Source organism: Xiphias gladius, chromosome 13 (assembly GCF_016859285.1).
Source record: "Xiphias gladius isolate SHS-SW01 ecotype Sanya breed wild chromosome 13, ASM1685928v1, whole genome shotgun sequence".
NCBI lineage: Eukaryota > Metazoa > Chordata > Actinopteri > Istiophoriformes > Xiphiidae > Xiphias > Xiphias gladius.
The window spans coordinates 14,495,689-14,516,820 of NC_053412.1; the positions used below are offsets into that span (position 1 = coordinate 14,495,689).

Genomic DNA, 21,132 nt, shown 5'->3' on the forward strand with positions numbered 1-21,132 from the left:
CCACCAGGTGTGGAGAAACTCGTTCACCATCTGCAGAAACACAGTATCCCCATTGCAGTGGCAACCAGCTCAGCTGGTGTGACGTTCCAGTTGAAGACGAGCCGACACAAAGACTTTTTCAGTCTGTTTGACCACATTGTTCTGGGTGATGATCCTGAGGTGAAGAAGGGCAAACCTCAACCTGACTCCTTCCTGGTCTGTGCCAGCAGATTCAACCCTCCAGCCTCTCCAGAGAAGGTGAGTGCTACAGATTATAGATGGGCCACATCTTAAGTCATGTTTGATCATTTAAATATATCCTATTCAACTACAGTCGATTTCGCCACTGGCTTTTGAAGTGATATTTAAATGGTGAACAAATGCATTTAATAGTCAATGGAGTGTAATAGAATGGCTGTGAGTGGCAGTAACTAGATGCAGATTTCATACTTACATACTGCATAAAACATCACAGACCATCCAGGTCCATTTCAGAGTTTACTCTAATGATGTGGTAGCATTGACAAGGATGTTATAGCAAACATCGTAAATCTACAGCACCATTAAACAGGCACCCATATTCACTGATTCTCAACTATAGGTCTACTATATCAGTTGTTAAACTATTAAAAGCTACTAAAACATGTTAAATATTATAAAATGAAAACTCTAAACCTTTAAAACCATTAATTGGTAAATGGTAGATGGTTTGATATGAAAAATGCAGCTCCAAAGCAGATCACCTTGTTTTACTTTTATTTCTGTAATGTCTTGAGTATCACATGATTGTTTGAGTTTTTTTCCATTCCCACTTCTTTCACTGAAAATGAATGGGGCAAAAGCAGCATCACCTGCTCTATGTCAACCCATATGGACAACCAAGAGCGTGACACAACAAAAACGAGCATATCTCAAATGAGCAATATGCTGTATGCTGTAGTGGTGACATGAGCAATGACTAATGGGTGAGGAGTGGAGTATTTCATCACCAGATAGCGAGATTGTTGCACAGTTGTGCACTCATTATAAACCAACTTTGACCCTTTTTGAAACATTGGTAGATGTCCTTTTTATTTAATTATATTTATGTTTTTTTTAAATGTCATTGCTTTTTCAAACTGTGTCCATCTGTCTAATGCACTGAAAAAAGTGAGAAGATCTCAGGTGTCAGTCATTTCCACCTGCTGTCACGTCCCACCACCTAAATTACAGCTCACATATAGCTTGCAGTCACATTATTACTCACTAACTGTTGTCACCTTTTCTCTCTCTCTCTTTCTCTGTCTAATGCTCTTTTGGCTGTATAATTTAGTCAGTTTTTACTATGTAAATAACACTACCAACTGAACAGCACAAAGTTTTCATATTTGCGCATATCAGACAACATTTACGCCGATTCCAATATATCTGTGGTAGGCTAATATCGGCTGATAAAATCGGCGGGCTCTACTGTACACCCTACCAACCATACAAATAACATTATTATCATCAATTCTTGGATTTTGTTTTTGAAATTAAATTTTAGTAAAAGAACATACAGTAACAACTGAGAATAATCCATCGAAATGTAATCAGTCTAGCAGTTAATTTTGCTTATATACTGTGTATTCTCTAATTGAAGCTGGTTTTTTAATAATAGTATAGTCTTTACGAATAGCCAAATAAAGGCTGGTCACCAATACAAAAAACTGATTATTTTCCAACTGCTTTTCCTGTCCATTTTTTGTGATTGCAATTTAACTCCAACAAATGAAACTCAACATTTCCTGCAGATATTTCAAATTAAAGGCCTAACAAAAATTACAGTGTTTATTCTTTATTTATCAAATAGAAAACAAAGTCTTTTATTTTCTTTAATTGATAATTGATAATACAATGGGGTTTGACCTAGTCGTTTTGTCATTAAACAAATAAATCAAAAATAGGGATTGGAGACTTTCTAGTTGGTGACTATTCTCCAAACCATAGTGTTTTCAAAAATGTTGTTGTGTTTTGTAATTCAGGGCAAAACAGCAATACAATATAGTGCAATCCAGTACAACAACTCTTCCACACGTTCTACCTTTAACAAGCTTATAATGGCCAGTTTCTGTTAAAAATTTGTGAGAAGTGTTAATTTTATTGTACGTGTATTAATTTGGTCATATTTACGGGGGTGTTCTACTAGACTGCATTATATTGAAATGTTCTGCTAATCTGACCTCCTCATGTTTGTAAATGTGGTGGGTAAAACATAATAATCCAGTTCAACACCGATGCAAAGTATAACTTCAATAATAACAACATATAGTTAGACTTTCATATAGTTATTCATATAGTTAAGACATCTCTGACAGTGTCAATAAAAACGGAACATTATTATCTTTGTAAGGGTAATGGATGCACTGGATTTTATAGGTGTACCTTCTAAAGTGGTCCCTCAATATCTGCATTGTTTTTTATTTGTTTTTATCATTTATCTATTTGCTCTGGCTATTGTGTGCCCCTGCAGCACCCTAGCACCCCAAGGTTTTTGTCTGTATGGCCTGGCGGAAGCTGTGAGCCTGTATTTGTGTCAAGTTGGGGGTTGGGAATTGATTTATAGATAATTATGAGTAACAGATCCAATCAGAACTGAGCTGTCTGTGTGTTTTGTATGGGTTGGAAAACTGGACCTGTATGGTACTCTGTTCAGAAGAGTCCTTGCATTTTCACACCATAGAATATGGATAATTGTATGGTCTTAGCTGCTTGAAATGTGTGGCTGATGTTGGCCTGATGTGTCATGCGCGTGGCATCGGCGATCTGATAGCGAGAGCAATACACATAATAGACATAAATCATAGATTGATATGATCCTTGATAGGATCCTAGAGAGCTCAGAGCTTAGATATACATTTAGTGAAAACACAAGTGCAGCAGCATGTAGAGGAGACATAGAACAATATGTCAACAGTCTGTCAAACCATATGTACAGTATGTCCTACCTCTACTTGTATTTAGCTGCCTGTATGTCGGCCAGTGGCTTTTTTTTTACAGTTAATGTGTTCCATTTGCAGCAAAGCAGACGAGGCCTGATATAAGCCGATCTCTTCCCTGATGGACACACACTTCTACTGTGGCACTTAGATCAAAAGTGGTGAGCTTTCAGGGTTCATGGGCTGTTTAAGATATATTTTCAGACAGCCTTTTGCAGTGTTGAGTCAGTCTAAAATAGCTGCCAAATATCCCACCAAAAGACACCAAATAACAGTGTGAGGCCTGACCTACTTTCATGAAAACACTCACACTATAGATCACATGTAATTAAATTAATTTAAAGTCCACTGTTGATCATTCTACAGTACATGACTTCAAATTAAACATGTAACCGAATTACATGTTTTGCTTTCTAATCATGATTTCTGTTTGAAACTCTTAATTGAGGACAGTTCTTATGTCTTTTTAGTAGTACACTGTATGTGATGTACATTGTCAACTGTAAATCCTAGTTTTAGCATGTGTTAGTGATTCAGTGGGAAAACCTATTGACATAGCTGCTTTAAAAGCAGCACACAGAAGACTAAATAGTTTGGACTTGTGAGACAGCAGAGATTACAGCTAAAATGTTGAAAAAAGGACTTTAGAAAAGACTCTGAATGCTGAATGTCATGGAGAGAGAGAAACTGTTACCATGACAAAAGTACCTATGCTGCTTTGTTGGTAAATTTTCATGGGAGCTGTAGTTTTTATAGGCTAATAAATTAAATTTATTAAAATCACAAAGGGTTCGGATTCAAGTGGTTGGAGCTGCAGTAGAGTCTCATTTATCATTTATGGACAGTAAACCTCAGGAACATGTTTCACCTCCTCGGAGAGATTGATGAAATAAATGCTCAGTGAAAGATTTCATTCAGTTACAGAAGCTAGTGGAACAGCAGATAGCCTAGAGGTGATGTAATGGTTTCAGCATTTTGAAACAGTTGACTGAGAAGAAGGTTATTGTTTTACCCTTTTAACCTCCACCAATCCAATGGTTATGTTTACATCTACCCAGTGATTGGGACCTCAGTCCCAACTAATGAGGTAGGATTTCTTCCACAGTTTGAAGGGAAGTGCAGCCTGAGAGGCTACTTACTATAGCCAGGCAACATCAGTCACCATTGATACTGATAGATGCCATGCTCATTCAGCTTTTATAATACGTAATGTTTCCCTATAAATGCATAATGCCCCCCCAAACTATCAACATGCTGTAAAATAGACCGGATGTTCTTTTTAACTGGTTGAAGAATTCATATGGTTAGCATTGGAAAAAGTGACGGTGGCTGTTTCTTACACTGGCAAAGGACTTTGAAGTACATCGACTTTTGTTTTTAAATTCTTGTATGACAGTGCAGTACATTTGCAAGAAATAGGTCTCCTTTTTCTCCTATTATTCAATATTTCCTCCGTTCCCTTTCTTGGGCTCTCTACATTAAATTATTATTATTACTGTTGTTCTGTTTCCTGTACATATAATCATACAGATTCTTGTAAGTGTAATGTGTTAATACAAGTGTTTTTTTTTTTTTTTTTTTTTTTTTAAATTTATTTATTTATTTATTTTTTACACATTCAAAACTAGCTTGGATTTGAAAGTTTGGTTAAGCTTAATCCCGCCCCTCCTGAACCCTGACATGACTCTGAGATTTCACTGGGTAAGCCCTCCCAACTGTGGTAGCAGCTGCCACACCAAGTCTACACTGATCAGCCACAACATTAAAACTGTTGTGGCTGAACACAGAACACTGACTGACCATAGTCCCAGTCTGTGCCTCTAATACTGAGCGGCAGGTAACATTAGCAATTCTTAACAAGCTCAGGCGGAGAGACAACGTTGTACATGTACAACTCTTCTGTGACAGAAACACAACACATGAGTCCAGTGTGAAAGAAATATAAAGATCCATCACACCCCTAAAGAGCTGCCCACCACCTATTCTCACACTGTTTTTATTATTTTTATACAATAGCCCTCATGCTGTACCTGAAAAAACCAATAGTATTCAGATTGCAAAAGGATACATTTATATGCTGATGAACATATTTCCTAAATTTGCAAATGGGCTGCTCAGTTTGTTTGCTTGTGAATGGGTTTATTCATTTTGTTCTTTCAATCAAAGTGTTGGGAAACCAGGCCATGGACTTTTCATGTCCTTTTCTAAGCATTGCCTTCAACTAGCACATCCTCTATATTCACTTTTGTTCAGGACAGCGGTGCACAAAGATTGGATTTTGAAACATGCCCCTGGAAAATGAATCTTGTAAAAAAGAGAAATAATAGAATTTTTTAAAACATGAAAGGTAACTTTAATTGAATTGCTTCTTATTGACAGCTGCCCACCCATTGTATTCAACATTAATGCAGACAAATCAACTGTGCTAAATGTTCACATGACATTAATTTTCCTATTTGTTTGAATATGTTCATAAGCTCTTGACATTTTGTTATGTTCAGCTAATGTGGCATTTTAGCGGGAATAACACGTAATAAATATATCTAAAGCACCTTGTAACCATGTCACACTCTCCTCATGCTCTGCTTGTGTCATTTATTTAGATGGACTTTTGAAAACTCAAACACATAAATTGCAGGATACATCTAATTTTGTTATTTTTTTCATCAAATGGCCTTAAATACTACTACAGTTGTAGAAAGCTAAAATGTGTCTCTGATAGTGGAAAATGGTGTAGAATTTACTCCCCATACCCCCCAAAGACCCCATTTAGCACCCACTGACCACCACTATAAAAGGGATACCTGTAAATCTGGTGATTGGTCAACCCAAACAATGTGAATAATTACTCTATTATGAATTCTAAACTGTGAAGATTTAATCTTTGTAAAAATTTCTCAAAGCCTTTTTTAAAGCACGTGACACCTTTTCACCTTTACGGGATGGGCGGCAGGTTCAGGTACGCAGACTAATGGGGGGGATTGCACAATGAGGAAGCAAGCCAGGGAGAGAGAAGCATTACTCAGCAGAGTACCATGGCCTCAGTCTTGAAGGTGCTGACCATCATAGCTGCTTCATATTCAGCTGCACACCATACCAGTACACACTAGAGGTCATGGTCTGATGAAGCCACAAAAGTAGAGATACAATCCTGAACCCACCATACAAGACATGCTCCACACCTTGGAGGCACAAACATTACAAACCTAAGTGGTGACACAGGCACAATCCTGGTGGAGCCCATCGCCCACTGAGAATGATTATACTGAATGTACTGGATGGCTTTGTGGTAACGGCCCCAGTACTCCATACTCCCAGAGTAACCCTCACAGAATACCTCACGGGACATGGTAATAAAGCTGGCCGAAGTCCAAAAAACTCACATAGACTGAATGGGCAAACTTCCATGGCTCCACTAGTACCCTTGCAAGGTTAAAGAGCTGGTCAACTGTTCTGCAACAAGGATGGAATCGGCAGTGCTTCTCCTGAATCTGTGGTTGGACCATCAGCCAGTTCTTTTTCTAGTTCTCTCGTAAAAGCTTTCTCCCAGTTGAAGCACACACTCTGGTTCCCTTTTTTGAAAAATGAGAACGATCACCCCGTCGACCAGTCCACACAAACTGTCCCCAGCCTCCTTACAACATCGACCTGGTGTGTCTATCAAGACGGCCTCACAATGTGCACAGCCTTCAGTGTCTCAGGGCAAATCTCACCCCCCCCCGGTGCTTGCCACTGCAGAGACTTCTTCAGTGACCTCTGCTGGAGAAATGTACGAGGCTTCTCCTTAGTCTTCCAACTCTGCGCCCTCTATGGAGAATGTGTCATTCAGCATAGAGTGTGTGGTCTGTATTATTATGCCAAGTTCCTAATTTTCACCAGGACACCTAATTAGAGTGCACTAGATAAGCAAGAATATACAGATATATTGACTACTAAAAGAAAGGTGCCATTTAAATAAGTTGACTAACTGAGGACCTCCCCCGATAATTTGTAAATGGAGGTTGCATATTCTACTGAACAGCGCAAGGTAGTGTTGGTTAGGTAGTAGTAGTAGAAGTAGTAATAAGTCTACAGCTCGTTAACATTCAATTTATTCCTTAAATTTGTAAATGTTTAATGATGTTTTACCACAAATAGCCAAAAAAGAACATTGCTATAAGAAATTGGTGTTAAATTAATAAAATTATTTCTTAAATTAGGCAATATTTGCTCAAAACATAAATGTGAATCTGCTCAGCCATAGATTTTGATACTCTGTGTTTTAGACACAATTCAGTTACTACTTAAGTGCTATGTTTCAGTACGCACCATTAAGTAAGAGCATAGTTTTATGTGGGAATGGTAGTTGTAAACCGATGTTTTTTTTTCAACACGAAGTAAGATCAAATGTTCATCATCCAGCAGGCCTGCCATCACTGATGTGATAACCCTTAACTTTAATCAAAAGTAATAGGGACCATATGTCACATTTTTACTATAAAGTCTTGCATTTGTTAATGGCTTCTGGATAATATAAAAACCAAGGTGCATTCAAAAAGGTTATCATTCAAAAAGCAAGCAATGATGGCATTTATACTGCATTTGGACATTTTCAGCCTAATTTAACAGGGAAATTTGAGGCATCTGATAGATATATTCTCACTAACTCCTCTCCTCTCACTTTAAAGCCTTTTTGCTGCAAATAGGTCTGCCTGTGGCACGGCGCACCTGATTTTTTTAATCTGGAGCCAGCCACGGTTAGGGCTGGCATTTTTCTTGATGAGATATGAAACTGCGGCTCAGAGGGGGAATCGACAGAGTGTTCAGCGGAATAACGAATGATGATGCGTCACTCCCTGGCTCCCACTCCGTGACAGAGGAGAGGAGGAGGGGTGAGCAGCAGAGACACGAGACAGAGGGGGAGAGAAGGAGAGCAGACAGAGGCAAAGCTAGAGGGAGAAGGGTGGAAAGGAGGAGGTAAACAGAAGAAGCAGCAGCCGCATGGTAATAACACACATCCAATTGCCAGCTCTTCCTGCCCTAATTCAACTTTGATGAAAAAAACACCAGTTTGTTTTTAGTCACTAAGATGTGAAAAACAGGCAGAAAGGCAGCTGCACATCACACATTTAAGTCCATTCAGACAGACCTGGACTTAGTAATAAAAGGATTTTCTGTACATCTCACCAACTTGGTTGTTGTCAGGTCACCAGTGAGCCATAATTTAGACAGCTGGACTGACAAACAGAGAGGACTTGGTCATCGAGTTAAGGTCAGAAATGGCATTAGTGAACTACTAAAACAGCATATCAATTTAGTTTAACTTTTTCTTCATCTACAGTTTTTATTTGTGTTAGCCAAGAGAGGCTAATGGACTAAATGTGTGATGAACACTTTAGTCAACAGCATCTAGATGGTCACTGTAAAATTTTTTATTAATTAAAGTAACTAGTGTGTCCTTGAATGACTGCCTTCAAACTCTTAAAGGCAACACACCAGCTATGTCTGACACATAAGACACCAGAATATAGACAGAGGAATTATTCTAGGTACATTAGCCAGGAAAAGTTGATCTGGGGAGTTAAGTGGGGTTGCATAGAAAACTTGACCCTATCACCCAAGAATAATATTGATTATTATGCAAAACACAGGGTCACGTTCAATGACAACATTTTTTTTTTTAATGCCCATTGCTGATGTTTTTCTTAAAATTCTTACTTTATACATTATCTGCGCATCCTAATTATAGTGTAGTTAAGGTTAGGGAAAGATCATCTAGGCCTACCACCCCAATGTCCACACTCTGTGTGTTTCCCTTTATACCAGTTCCTAATATACAGTATAGTGAGCAAGCAAACTCGAAGGCTAATTGATTTTGGTTTTATCACAAGACTATGCAGTCAAAGTTGTAATTTTTAAAAAAGAGTTTCATCTTTCTTGACCCTAAACATCCTGATTTTGCTGATACTCCTGCTGCAAAATGACACTATTTGCAGCAGGAATTAAAGTATATAAGGTCCTCTCGCAGTCTTGACAGTTTAAAAAACTCTTCCAATTTAATAAATTAAAAGAAAACTCAGAAAATACAGTTTTTTTTTTGTTTTGTTTTTGCAAACTGCAGGACTAAAATGTAATTGAAACATCATATTGTTATGTCTTGGACGACAGTTATGCAAGAATAATGAGAGACAAAATAAATAAATAAATAAAATAAATGCTCTATTTTTTTATAAATATATAAAAAATCTCCCTCTCACCCCCCTCCCATGGGGGGTGGTGGTGTGTCTTCCTCAAGCTCGGGTCCTCTACCATAGGCCTGGGAGTTTGACGGTTCTGCGCAGTATCTTAGCTCTTCCTAGGACTGCGCTCTTCTGGACAGACACCTCAGATGTTGTACCCGGAATCTGCTAGAGCCATTCTCCCAGTTTGTGGGTCACAGCCCACAGTGCTCCAATTACCACTTGCACCACTTTTGCCTTTACTCCCCACATCTTTTCTACCTCCTCTTTCAGCCCTTGGTATTTTTCGATCTTCTCGTGTTCCTTCTTCTTGATTTTGCTGTTGCTTGGGATCACTACGTCTATAACTGCTGCCTTCTTCTGTTGTTTGTCGATCAACACGATGTCCGGTTGGTTAGCCATCACCAGTTTTTCAGTCTGGATCTGGTAGTCCCACAGGATCTCATCTATATAAGCTGTACATTCTCTCTCTCTCTCTCTCTCTCTCTCTCTCTATATATATATATATATATATATATATATATATATATATATATATATATATAGACTTAATTATTGACTTAATTAATATATATATTGACTTAATTATTGACTTAATTAATATATATATTGACTTAATGAGGTACTGATTAGGTGATAACGTGAACCAAATCTTATTTAACAAGGAAAAGTATAAAAACCACTGCTGTGGTCATCACTATCCTCCATAGGACCAGCTGGATGGCAAAAACAGTGCTAGTAGTACCTCAAAAGTAATTGGAATCAAAAAATAACTATTGACCATGCCAAACGAAACTTGAAAAGAAAAGGTTTGAATGAAGAAAAGAAGGGTTCAGTTCAGGCTTTACTGGCAGAGGGATACAGTGAGCTTCAGTTTGCATTCACCCTTAAAATTTCTAAGACGGTGGTTCATAAGAACAAGGTAAAGCAGCAGACATTAGGGACAACAAAGCTACAGACCGGCAGAGGGTGAAAACGACTCTCCACTGACCGGGATGACCGTCAACTCATTCGAATGTTACTCAGCAACCGTAGGATGACATTAAATGACCTACAAAAAGAATGGCAAATGGTAGCTGGGGTGAAGTGCACGGCGAGAATGGTTCGAAACAGGTTCCTAGGGGCAGGGCTCAAGTCGTGTAAAGCTAGAACAAAGCTCTTCATCAATGAGAAGCAAAGAACAGCCAGGCTGGGGTTTTTGCAAAAGACCATAAGAATTGAACCATAGAGGACTGGAATAAGGTCATCTTCTCTGATGAGTCCAATTTTCAGCTTTGCCCAACACCTTTTATCTATTTACCTTTAAATCTAGATTGGGCAAAAAATGAAAGATCTAAATACTTTCTGAAACCATTGTATGGAGTGTCAGTATCAAATGTTTAAAGTTACGTGTAGAACTGAATCTTCAATCCACTTTAATAATTTCATGTTATTCTGTTGTTTGAGTTTCTTGACAATATATCAGACTGGTATTTACAGACAGCTAGCTAGTGTCTTCCCTGCAGAAAAAGGCTGAACAAGTAGAATATGCACACTGTTTAGTCAATTCCCATCAGCTTCACCTTGTGTTACCAGATAATACCTCGTCAACAAACACAAACTAACAGCACGGATCATTGTTCAGTCTTTTTTCAGTGTCTACCTCTCATAGACACACCTTTGGTATTTGCCACATGGTAGCCAGAGCCTGCGAGCGACCTGTAGTGAAGATATACCTGGATTCACAACTTCCATCAATTGTACCAGCTGCACATATAGTGTAACTACTCACGTCGCAGATTATGGGACTGCTACATGAGACTTGACTGACTCAAGATTGCAAGCTTTTTGTGTACCAGGGGGCTGGTTGGGCCCAGGCCCACCAACTTCTTGCCTAGGCCCAGGCAATTAAATAGCTGTTTTTTTTTTTTTGTAACAAATCTGCTATTATTAAAATGACTTTATATGTGCTTTGTATTCCTTAACTCTTTATCTCTGTCTGTTTATGTGATATTCATACTGATTTCATACCTACTTTCATTTCATACTGTTGTAAAACATAACAGAGGGCAGGGGGTATCATTTTGGTACGGACTTGAGGCAGCAATTTGTCTAACATCTATTTAGCAATAAAAATTCTTAATTCTTTGTACTTTAAATCATGTGTGACATATGCTGCGATTGGCTGTTTGAATTGTTTGAATAGCGTTGCGAACTGAAATCTACCAAAGTGCAGAGAGAGTGCGCCAAATTGGTTGTTTTTCAGAAACTAGCAGCAGCGACTTAGTGCTAGCTAATGTTAATAGCTTCAAAACGAGTAACTCGTCGACCAACAGTTAACCTAGCAATGGCAAAACAAATAAACGTGAGGTTTTTCAAAAAAAACAAGATTGGAGGAGCAGGTGCTTGATACCACCACTATTATGAGGTAGGGGGACACCGAATTAGCGCTGTCGTAACTGTTGTTACAGCTGGTGGGAATCTTGTAGCAACTGTCTCTGTGCCAGTGGGACATTTTTCAAGTTGACACAAAACAATCGCAACAGTACATGGATGTGAGCTAGGGAGGCCTTAATAGCCAGGTTAAAACCAATTAGACTGCATTTCCATGGCTGGTGTCTGTGTGGTAAACTTTAATATGAGCTTCACCTGCAACACGCTAGCATTCACTGTTTGGTCATATACACCGCTGGCAGCTGACTACTGTGTCGTATCTAACGTAAAGTTAGCTAGGATGTAACATGATGATCAACCCATTAGCTGGGTTACCAGTTGACCGAAAATCAATGTAAAGTCAGTCACAAAACAGCTGAAAATAATGGAAGATGAAACCAGTTTATCAGTGGGGAGTGTTAGTCTCCTCATTGCTCCACACTGATCAACTGGTTTCATCTTCCATTATTTTCCGTCTCTTCAGTGGATCAGAAATGTAAGTTTTTTTAAATCTTTATTTTAAACTGTCATCATACATATTGTCAAAAGGAAACTTTAGAATGATGGTCATACAGATGAAACATTGAGATTAGGCATACTGAAATGGCTCAGTCATTAGCAGTGTTCTGCATCTGCCACTGTTTTGTACATGGTAATCTGTCATTTTTCCTGCAAAAACAAAAATTTTAATGTATCACATTAATTTGTCTTTGGATTTGTGAATGTGTCACCCAGTCTTACTCCCAGTTATTTCTTACTAATTTACACAAAATAACAAAAAAAACCCCCATTCCTAACCAAGTTGCATTGAAACACTGAATGAATTGTAAAAGTGCCATGTGGCAACCTAGATCAGAAAGAAAGATAAGAGAAATATTAATTGTATAATTGAAGGGACAGGTTTTTCAGGTTTTATATGTGACATCACTCTCGAGGTGATGCAATATTGGAAGAGTGAGAAAAGTGTAGTGTGTCCTATTCAGAATGATTTTATGAAAATATTTCCCTGCAGCAAAGAAAATATATTAGAGGATGTGATTTAATGTGATATTCAGAATGCCAGGGGCAGAGCAGAGTAAGCCTCATGTCCCTCACTGCGAACACTACAGTTCACTGGCCTCACAGGTGAGTAATGTGGTGTCGAAGCTGCTGTCTGAGCTGACCAAAAGTGAAAGAAAAAACACTGCTCTCTTTTCCGTGGAGAGCAGAGACATTTTTCATAACTCCAAAGTAATGCTGTTGATGAGACAGGAGATTTTACCAAAGGTGTGCTCTGCAGCATGAATAAGATTAATGAAACATGAAAGTGAGCTAGTTCCTGCTCACACTGATAGGGAGGGAGAGATGTAGAGAGAACTAGTTCTTCCACTGTCATTAATCATACAAGGCATTACACCTGGGGAAGACTTAATAATCCAGATATTCAAATCAGGTACAATTAATACATGAACTTTTCTATCTGAACATTAAATTGGCCCATTACAACCCTGACAAAGCCTACCATATTCACCCCTTACCCTCATCAAATACACACCAGTCCGTAGATTTCCAAATGCATAGGCTATCTGTGAATTAAAGTTTTTATGTGAAAATGTTAAATATACTGTAGTGTGTTTGAGGTCACTTTTTTAATGCTAAATTCTCATTAATGATTTCTGCACTGCTCTTCCCAGAGATTGCATTCAATCCCTACCTGCGCTGTGTATGTTTTTTGTGTAGTTTCTACTCAGCCATGATGTGCCTGCTGTCAGACTGTGTGATCACCAGTGTCCTCCAAATTCCCGCCTCCCCTTCCTGTGGATTTTGAGATTAAGATTTTTTTTAAGATTAAAGATTATTTTATTGTCATTGTGCTCAGAACAATGGAAATCTGTTGAGCAGCTCTTCAGCAGTGTGCAGCATTAAAAAAAACTAGAACTGGTCTGGATGCAATTGCCTTACAGTACCTAAAGGTCCTGGCCGGACAAACTGAGTCCTTGGTAGCATTCCTGCTCACCTTGGGCGTTTGTTGTTCACCGCTCCTTTTCACTACCCAGATCTTCTTGTATTTATACCAAACAAATCAGAAACTTAGAATAAATCATAATCCGTGTATTAGAGGACGTATCCAGGGAAACATCTACCAGAAAACAAGTGGATTCTTTTCAGATGTCTTGTAAGTCTTGTTGGTCAGGCTCACCCTGCACAGATCTTCTCTTTTCAGTTCCCCATTTAGGTCTCCTGGTTTACCTCATTTCCATCCCTTCGTCACTCTTTAGTACTCTAAGACATGGGATAAACATCCAAGGATGAGCTGTAATGACAGAGGAATCAAGGTTGCATGCACTGTATTTGCCAAATGTTAAATTTACGCTCAGTCAAAAGTTAGTATGAGGTGACATTCCATGTGCTCCGTAGTTTTACTACCCGTCACTGGGTGACAGGCAATACAGATAATGCTCAGATAATTTAATTTACTGTTGAAATGGAGGCTGTGTTTCTCAGTAAAGCTGTCACTTCTCTCTTATTGTAGTCCATCCCCGACTATGGAGTGCAGCATGTAAAAATATAGTCATTATTTATTTTTTCCAACTACTTCAATGTACACTTCCATCATGAAATGCCACAGAATATAAACTGTAATCTGTAATAAAAATAATGCAAATTACATGATAGAACAGTATTAGGGAGAAGAAATTTCTTACATTAACTGTCCCATTCTTAGAATAACTAAACACATACATACTCAATCAATCACAGGTGCCTAAACATAGACATTATTCACTGAGATCATATCAATTACTTGAGCTCTATACATTTTTATAAACTGAATCATAGTTGAAAAATAATGATATCTATCAATGTTTTTTGTTTGTTTGTTTTTTTGTAACTCTTTATTGTTCTCAAAAATCCAGTATCAGTCAGGCTATATTGACAGTAGTGTCAATATGTAAAATGAAAGTTTAAGACCCAATACTGACCCTTGTGGAACCTAAGATAATTTTCATATATTCAGATTTATTTTCAGCAAACTGTACATATCGTTATCCAAATAACTACTTGAACATTTATAAAGTACCCATATAGTGCCATATGCCTGTAGATTAGAGAATAATACATCATGATTTATGGTATTAAATGCTATTTTTTTAAGCCAATATATACTCCTACCATATACTTCTTATAGGATGTGAAATGTGTGTCTCATCTAATAAAACTGCAGTGTGTATGTGTTATTTCCAATTGATCACAGATACAAATCAAGGTTACGGTAGATGTAAATGAATGCAGATCTGTCAAAAAGTTTTTTGAGTTTGAATAGAATTTGTCAGTGTCAGGTGATTATATAGCATTGCGTTCTAGACGTTAATCAGTAAACCTCAAAGAGGAATCTTGAACACAAGAGGGTAACAAAAACAAAATTATAACACATCTAAATTAAGTCATTTTTTTACTGGCTTATTTCATTGTCATAACAATTTTTATTATAAACCATTTTCAAACCGCACAGTTTGATAGAGGACCAGTGAATTAAGGAAAGCTTGCACTGAGAAATGAGAGAAAGTAAGAAAAGGTTCTCACACAGGGTGGATAGAGACGGTGAATTCCCTTTTGACCACTGGAGCTTTGGATGTGCAGATAATGATGCTGCAACAACACGGCAACTATAATTCAGGACCTGCCCCAACCCCGTCCTTTTATTGGCTTTCATCCCTCAGAAACCATCAGGGGTTTACAAAGATTCACATTATAAAGAATCAGTGCTCTGATCCAAAATGAGGAACAAAAAAAAAAACAACTTCACTATTTCCAAGCTGTGAGTCTGTAGACTCACAAATCATTCATTTATCATTTATCATTTTAGCTGTTTAATTTTTCTCCAGTTTGATGCTTGATTGTGCCACATTGCCAGGGTCACTCATAGAACAGATTTCAATAATTTTTTTTATTTTTTCAATTTTATTTATTTATATAGCACCAAATCATAACCTCTGTTTGGTCTAGACCGTACTCTTTATCGTTACATTTGCGTCTGTTGTGATGGAGAGGCTTTGAAAAGGATGCAAGGTGCCTTAAAAATGTTTCTATAGCAAAAACAGTCGAGTGGTTTCAAACGGTTCTCAGGCTGAGAGGTTCACTTTGTTTTGTTTTTTCTACTCAGTAATATTCAAAATGTTTAGCTGCTGGAATAAACTCAGACAAAATATTATGGGTTGGTGAATGGTTTAAAGTGCAGTGATGGCCAAGTTGATTTAAAACCACTTAGCCCAAACTCTGCAGCCCTCTGCATTCCTCTTATCTAGTGTAGCGTATAACTTGCTCAACTTGCATCCGGATACACAGCTTCATCCCTCCTCTCTATTTGTATTTTCCTGGCTAGATACTTTATCACCAAAGACTTCAAATGTGTGGGTTAAGCCTGCTGCAGGGTCCTCCTTATATCACAAGCAAAGCAAAGGGAGTCAGGGTGGCTGTGAGATTTGCAGACACTCTTTTTGGTTCAATGGTGATTTTTTGATTAAGTCCTTGGGCTGTCCACAGGCTTTTCTTTGAGCCTATTGCAGTGTCTTAACACACAGCACAGCGGTAAGTTATCTCATAATGAAAATGCGCTCAGTAATAGCTGCCTCTGTTGTGATTGCATTGTGTCTGTCAGTAAACACGTCAGGCTGTGTTTCTTTCATACCAGTTTCACAAAGAACCTTTTAAGCTGAAAGTCATACCAGTTGACTCCAAACAACATGCAGATTTAACTTTACGTAATTCTTTTGATTGATTCATTTTGATTGTAAGGTTTGTAAGATTGTACGTTTCAATGTATTTTCAGTACGTAGAGGAGAGGGAAGAAAACAATATTCTGTCTCTAACAATAGACTATAGGCCTGTAAAAAATAATTGACTGCTGGACCTTTAAATTCTGCAGAGACTGGTTCATCTTATCTTTACCTTTAATCCTAGTGAGCTATGCGGATTCCCGATTTATTCTATCTAGTGATAACCATATTTCCAGTGTCTGTAAAGTAAATCTGCTAAAAAATCATGTAAGAAATATGCTCCTGTTTAAATGTTTTCTTCAGTATCAAAGTAATCCACTGATAGTTGTCTGTTCATCCATGGTTACATTGCAAACGGTAACCTCTAGTGGCAAATTATCAATATTTTCCATGGTGAAAATTCCTCAAGTAAATATTAAACTATATTTTAACTATAACTGTATTTTAAGGTGAAGCCCACACCCAACTCACTGTATGATATTATATTTCCTGTTTGCATCACTCATTCAAGAATTATGGCATTGTAGTTCCATAATGCTGCACATTTATCCTGAATAGAAATGAGAAAAAGCCAATTTATCCTGAAAAGAACAGGTTATGACATGTCTAACAATGGCTTCTAGTTTCGAAGCTCAATCCCTGTAAATAAAACCCAGTGTTCAAGGGGTTAAGGAATAAGCAATCTGATTTGCCTGTGATGGGATTTAGTGAAACACCACCCATCATTCATATCGTTGTGTTCTGTGTAGAGGTATGAATGTTCTTGCCTCTTAGTAGCTGTCTTAGGCAGATACTGCTTCTGTTTTTCTAGAATCCTGATTCCTGAAAAAAGTGGAGTGTTTTGTTTCTTAATGTGACGCTGTTACCAGAGGGATGATTTGTTGGCAAGGTTGTGTGAGTATCAGAGTTCTCTGTCATAAGGATTTGTGTGTCAAGCGTCAGGGGAAGGCTAGAAATAAAAAACATTTCAGCCAACTCAGATTCTTTACTTTTGATGTATCTTTGTACTTGCCCTTTGAATAGTATCTTAATCCTTATAGAGGTCAGTGGCTACCTGATTTGCCAAGCTAGTTATCAGTATGGTGATAATATGGTCACAGTTCCATAACAGATATTTATAGCATTTTTTTTCTCAACATCTATCTGATGTTGATCTTTCATCTATCCGTTTTTTTCTGCCTACCCAGCCAGTCATTACAACTTGGCCTTGGGGAGGCAAAGGCCTCAGGATCAACTGTGAACCATTTAGGCTGTATGTGTGACCTTTGAGATATGATGCAAACACACACACACTTGGACTTCCTGTTCTTGTCCTCCAGTGTAAGGGTCCGTCTATCATCAACACTGCTTTATTTCTACTCTGCACAACAGAGATGATGAAATGTTACTCATCCCTCGCTCAAGCTGCCCCAAGCTCCAGGATCATTTGGAAGATGCGGTGGGCAATCTGTCACTGTCGCTTATTCACTTGCCACTGCACGCAGGACACAAGTGCATGCATGATGCACACACACGTACAATTTCCCTTAGTCTAACATATTATTGGTGTGTTCATATGTGTGTTTGACATATATGTGGGCGCGTCATCTTGTGAACTTTTTACATCATGTATCAGCCATTCATCTTAGCTGTAATGACACGTTTTAATATCAATATTTCACAAGATATTTAATATATCTGGTTATTTGTGTAGATTATACAAATACCTGACCTGTTAGTGAAATGTACTGTATAGCAGTAACATGAGGGCACTGCCACAGATGACATATATTTTTCTGCTTTTTGATATAGAGCATACAACAAAACTGAGTGCACCCCTGTGCAACATCACTAAAATCTTAATTGATTCATAATGATATCATCTTAATATAACTGTTAATTGTTAAGTTGAAGTGTAGGGTATTTCATCTTATGTATAATTAAATACAAACTTGCTAGATAAACTACATGGAAAATATGGGCCCCAAACTACAATTTCATTGCAACAAAAGTGAGTACACCTGTGATTTCCTGTGATTTATTACAAACTGTGAAAGAGTCTGGTTGACACCTCAGCTTCCTCAGTTTTGGCCTTGGTTGTGTCTAATGCAACATGGTTCCACACGGTAACAAACTGCCAGAACAAAGAAGAACCCAGATTTTTAAACTTCATAAAGATGGGAGAGGGTACAAGAGCATCAGTAGGCTACTGAACATAAGCTGAAACACAGCTGCAGCAGTGGTTAGGAGGTATAGGAAGAGTCATACTACCATTGACAGAAGGCACCCTGGCGTGCTTGAAAAATAACACCATGCACAATTCGCTATTTACGCAACCTTGCATTGAAAAACAAAGCTAAATATTTCTGACTTGGCACAAGAATTATCTGTGGAAAGTGGTGTTTAAGCCTGATGAATATTGGCATCACATTCTCTGGTCAAATGAAACCAAAGTATATTTGTTTGGATCAGATGATGTGGACCTGGCAAGGACTACCACAGTGACTTAACAGTGTTGACCCTCAAACATGGAGGTGGGAAAGTGCTTATATGGGGCTGCATGAGTGAGGAGGGTGTAGGGGAGAGGAATGCAGGTTAGTATACCCAAGTCCCGAATGAAAAGATGACTCCCAGTCTCAAGATTCTCAAGAAGCTTAGCAGGAGAGGAATATTCCAACATGACAATGATCCCAAACACACACAAAAAATGAGTATGTTATGAAGAAAAAAGTGAAAGGTATGACATGGCCAAGTGTCTCCCTGACTTGAATCCAATAGAACAACAGTGGAGTATTTTAAATCGGAATGCAGAGCAACAAAAACCCTCCAGCAAAGAACAGCTGAAAGGAATCATCTGTGAAGAATGGCAGAACATCTCTCCAGAGATTTGTGTAAGACTGGTTTCATCCATACCCAGGAGGATCAAATCTGTCATCACAAATAAAGGTGGACGTCCAAAAAATTTGAAAAATAAAAGAATGGAATCTCACTGATGAAGGGTGCACTGACTTTTGTTGCACTTGGTTCTTTAATATGGACCTTTCATTACATTTTAATTAGTCAAAAAATTCTGTTCTTCAAATGAATTGGCTTCATTCTTCCCGGGCTTTGGCCTAAAACAAATAAACTTGTATGAAATGGATAGGATTTGTATCTACTTAACATTTTAGTGATATTGAGCAGGAGTGTACTCAGTTTTGTTGTAGACTGTACTGATCGTTTAATCTATAACAAGGCATCATATTTCATTAAGTGAGCATATGTTTTGTATGAATAATTTTATTCTTCTAAGTAACTATCAGAAAAACAGAAGTAAAAGGGGCAACATTTCCCTCTGATATGTAGTGTAGTAGAAGTATAATGTAGCATAGAGTGGAAAGACCAAAGTGACATCCAAGTACCTAAGTACAATCCTGAAGTCAACGCACTTTACTGCCTCTGATTGTTTTCAATTAGTCAAACAGTATATAAGGCTGGGTTCAGACAGAGGATTCTATGTTCGATATGATTTCCATTTGGCAAAATACCTGGATAAGCTAAGAGAAACGTAGAAAATATATAGGTATCAGGTTTTCATCCTTAAGATGTTGCTGTTATGGTTAAAATGACACTGGTGGCAGAATGTATCAGCTGTAGCCTATTAACTTTAATTCCTTAATAGCTAAGAAGACAAGAGTGATGACTCTTCTCCAGAGAAATTATGTAGTTGATTGCATCACGTCCGCTCCAGTTGTCTGAATCTCCCAGTTAAACTTGTGCATATAATGAATGAATTATGAATATATCTTTTAAGAATTCAATTTAGCCATGTTTAATACTTCCCCAAATGTTATCTGCAAGCTGCAGTCCCACTCCACTGGGTGTTGATGTGCAGATGTCAGAAAGATGAAAACAAGGCGGCTGCATCAAACAGTCCACCGCGTCTTGAACTGAATCCCAGTCCACCTAAACTGGTGAACAGACTTCAATGCAAGGAGCCAAATATAGAACTACAAAACTGAATTACGGAGCTCGAAAAAACAAACAAAAAGCAAAAGCCAAAAGTTATAAAGATTCTTTTTGCAATGGCATTATTGGTGTCACTGTCAAAATACCACTTAGTGTGTGTTCGTTTCCAAACAATAAGACATCAATGGCGTTTACTGTACAGCAAATACTTAAATGGTTTCACTTGTCACCATGAAAGAGTCATCCCACAGCCATGTTAAGTTGTCAGGAAGACAGACTGTTGGAAATGCAGTTGAGACATTGCCTTCACCTTAGTGTCACATGCTGACAAAGTTACTAAGTTGAACAAACCACAAGTCAAGCAGGGCAGATATCTGTGGATAGTTTGATTCAAAGGAAAAACATCTGTCCCAGACATTGTCTTCTCAGTGCTGTAACAATGATCCACCAGACTCTTGGTAGAGCAGTGTTTACAGCTCTTTACCAGCAGGCAAGACCATTATTAGACCATTATTAGAGAAACAATTTTAACTCTTTTGCGGTCACTATTTGCAGCTACATGGATGCTTTGCATAATGGGTTAACATGCTATATAAATAAAGTTGACTTGAGTTGAAGGTTATATAAGTTCATATTTACAAAATTCTTGAGGAAGTGTAAAGCAAATTCCAAGCAAAGACCAGAATTTTAAATGTAAGAGACATTTGTGAACTGAAATTGAGCTGTATTTCTTCCTCTACTGGATCTGACCTAAAAGTGAAGTGTTGTTATAAATCAGGTTTTCCATTTGTCTAAACGGTTTCTATTGTGAAAATAACCCTAACAGGCAGTTATATGTGTGTCCTGGGGAAGCCTGTTAAGGCACCTTTAGACTGTGAGACATCA

At 38.0% G+C, this 21,132-nt stretch overlaps 1 protein-coding gene across 2 annotated transcripts in view; it reads left to right on the plus strand.

The window, feature by feature from the left end:
• LOC120797901 (pseudouridine 5'-phosphatase) overlaps positions 1–21,132 on the plus strand; it is a 46,280-nt gene that overhangs the window by 5,666 nt on the left and 19,482 nt on the right. For both annotated transcript variants that reach the window (XM_040141665.1, XM_040141667.1), the window contains exon 3: positions 8–237. In XM_040141665.1, the coding sequence (XP_039997599.1) occupies positions 8–237 (230 nt within the window). The remainder of the gene's footprint in view (positions 1–7; positions 238–21,132) is intronic.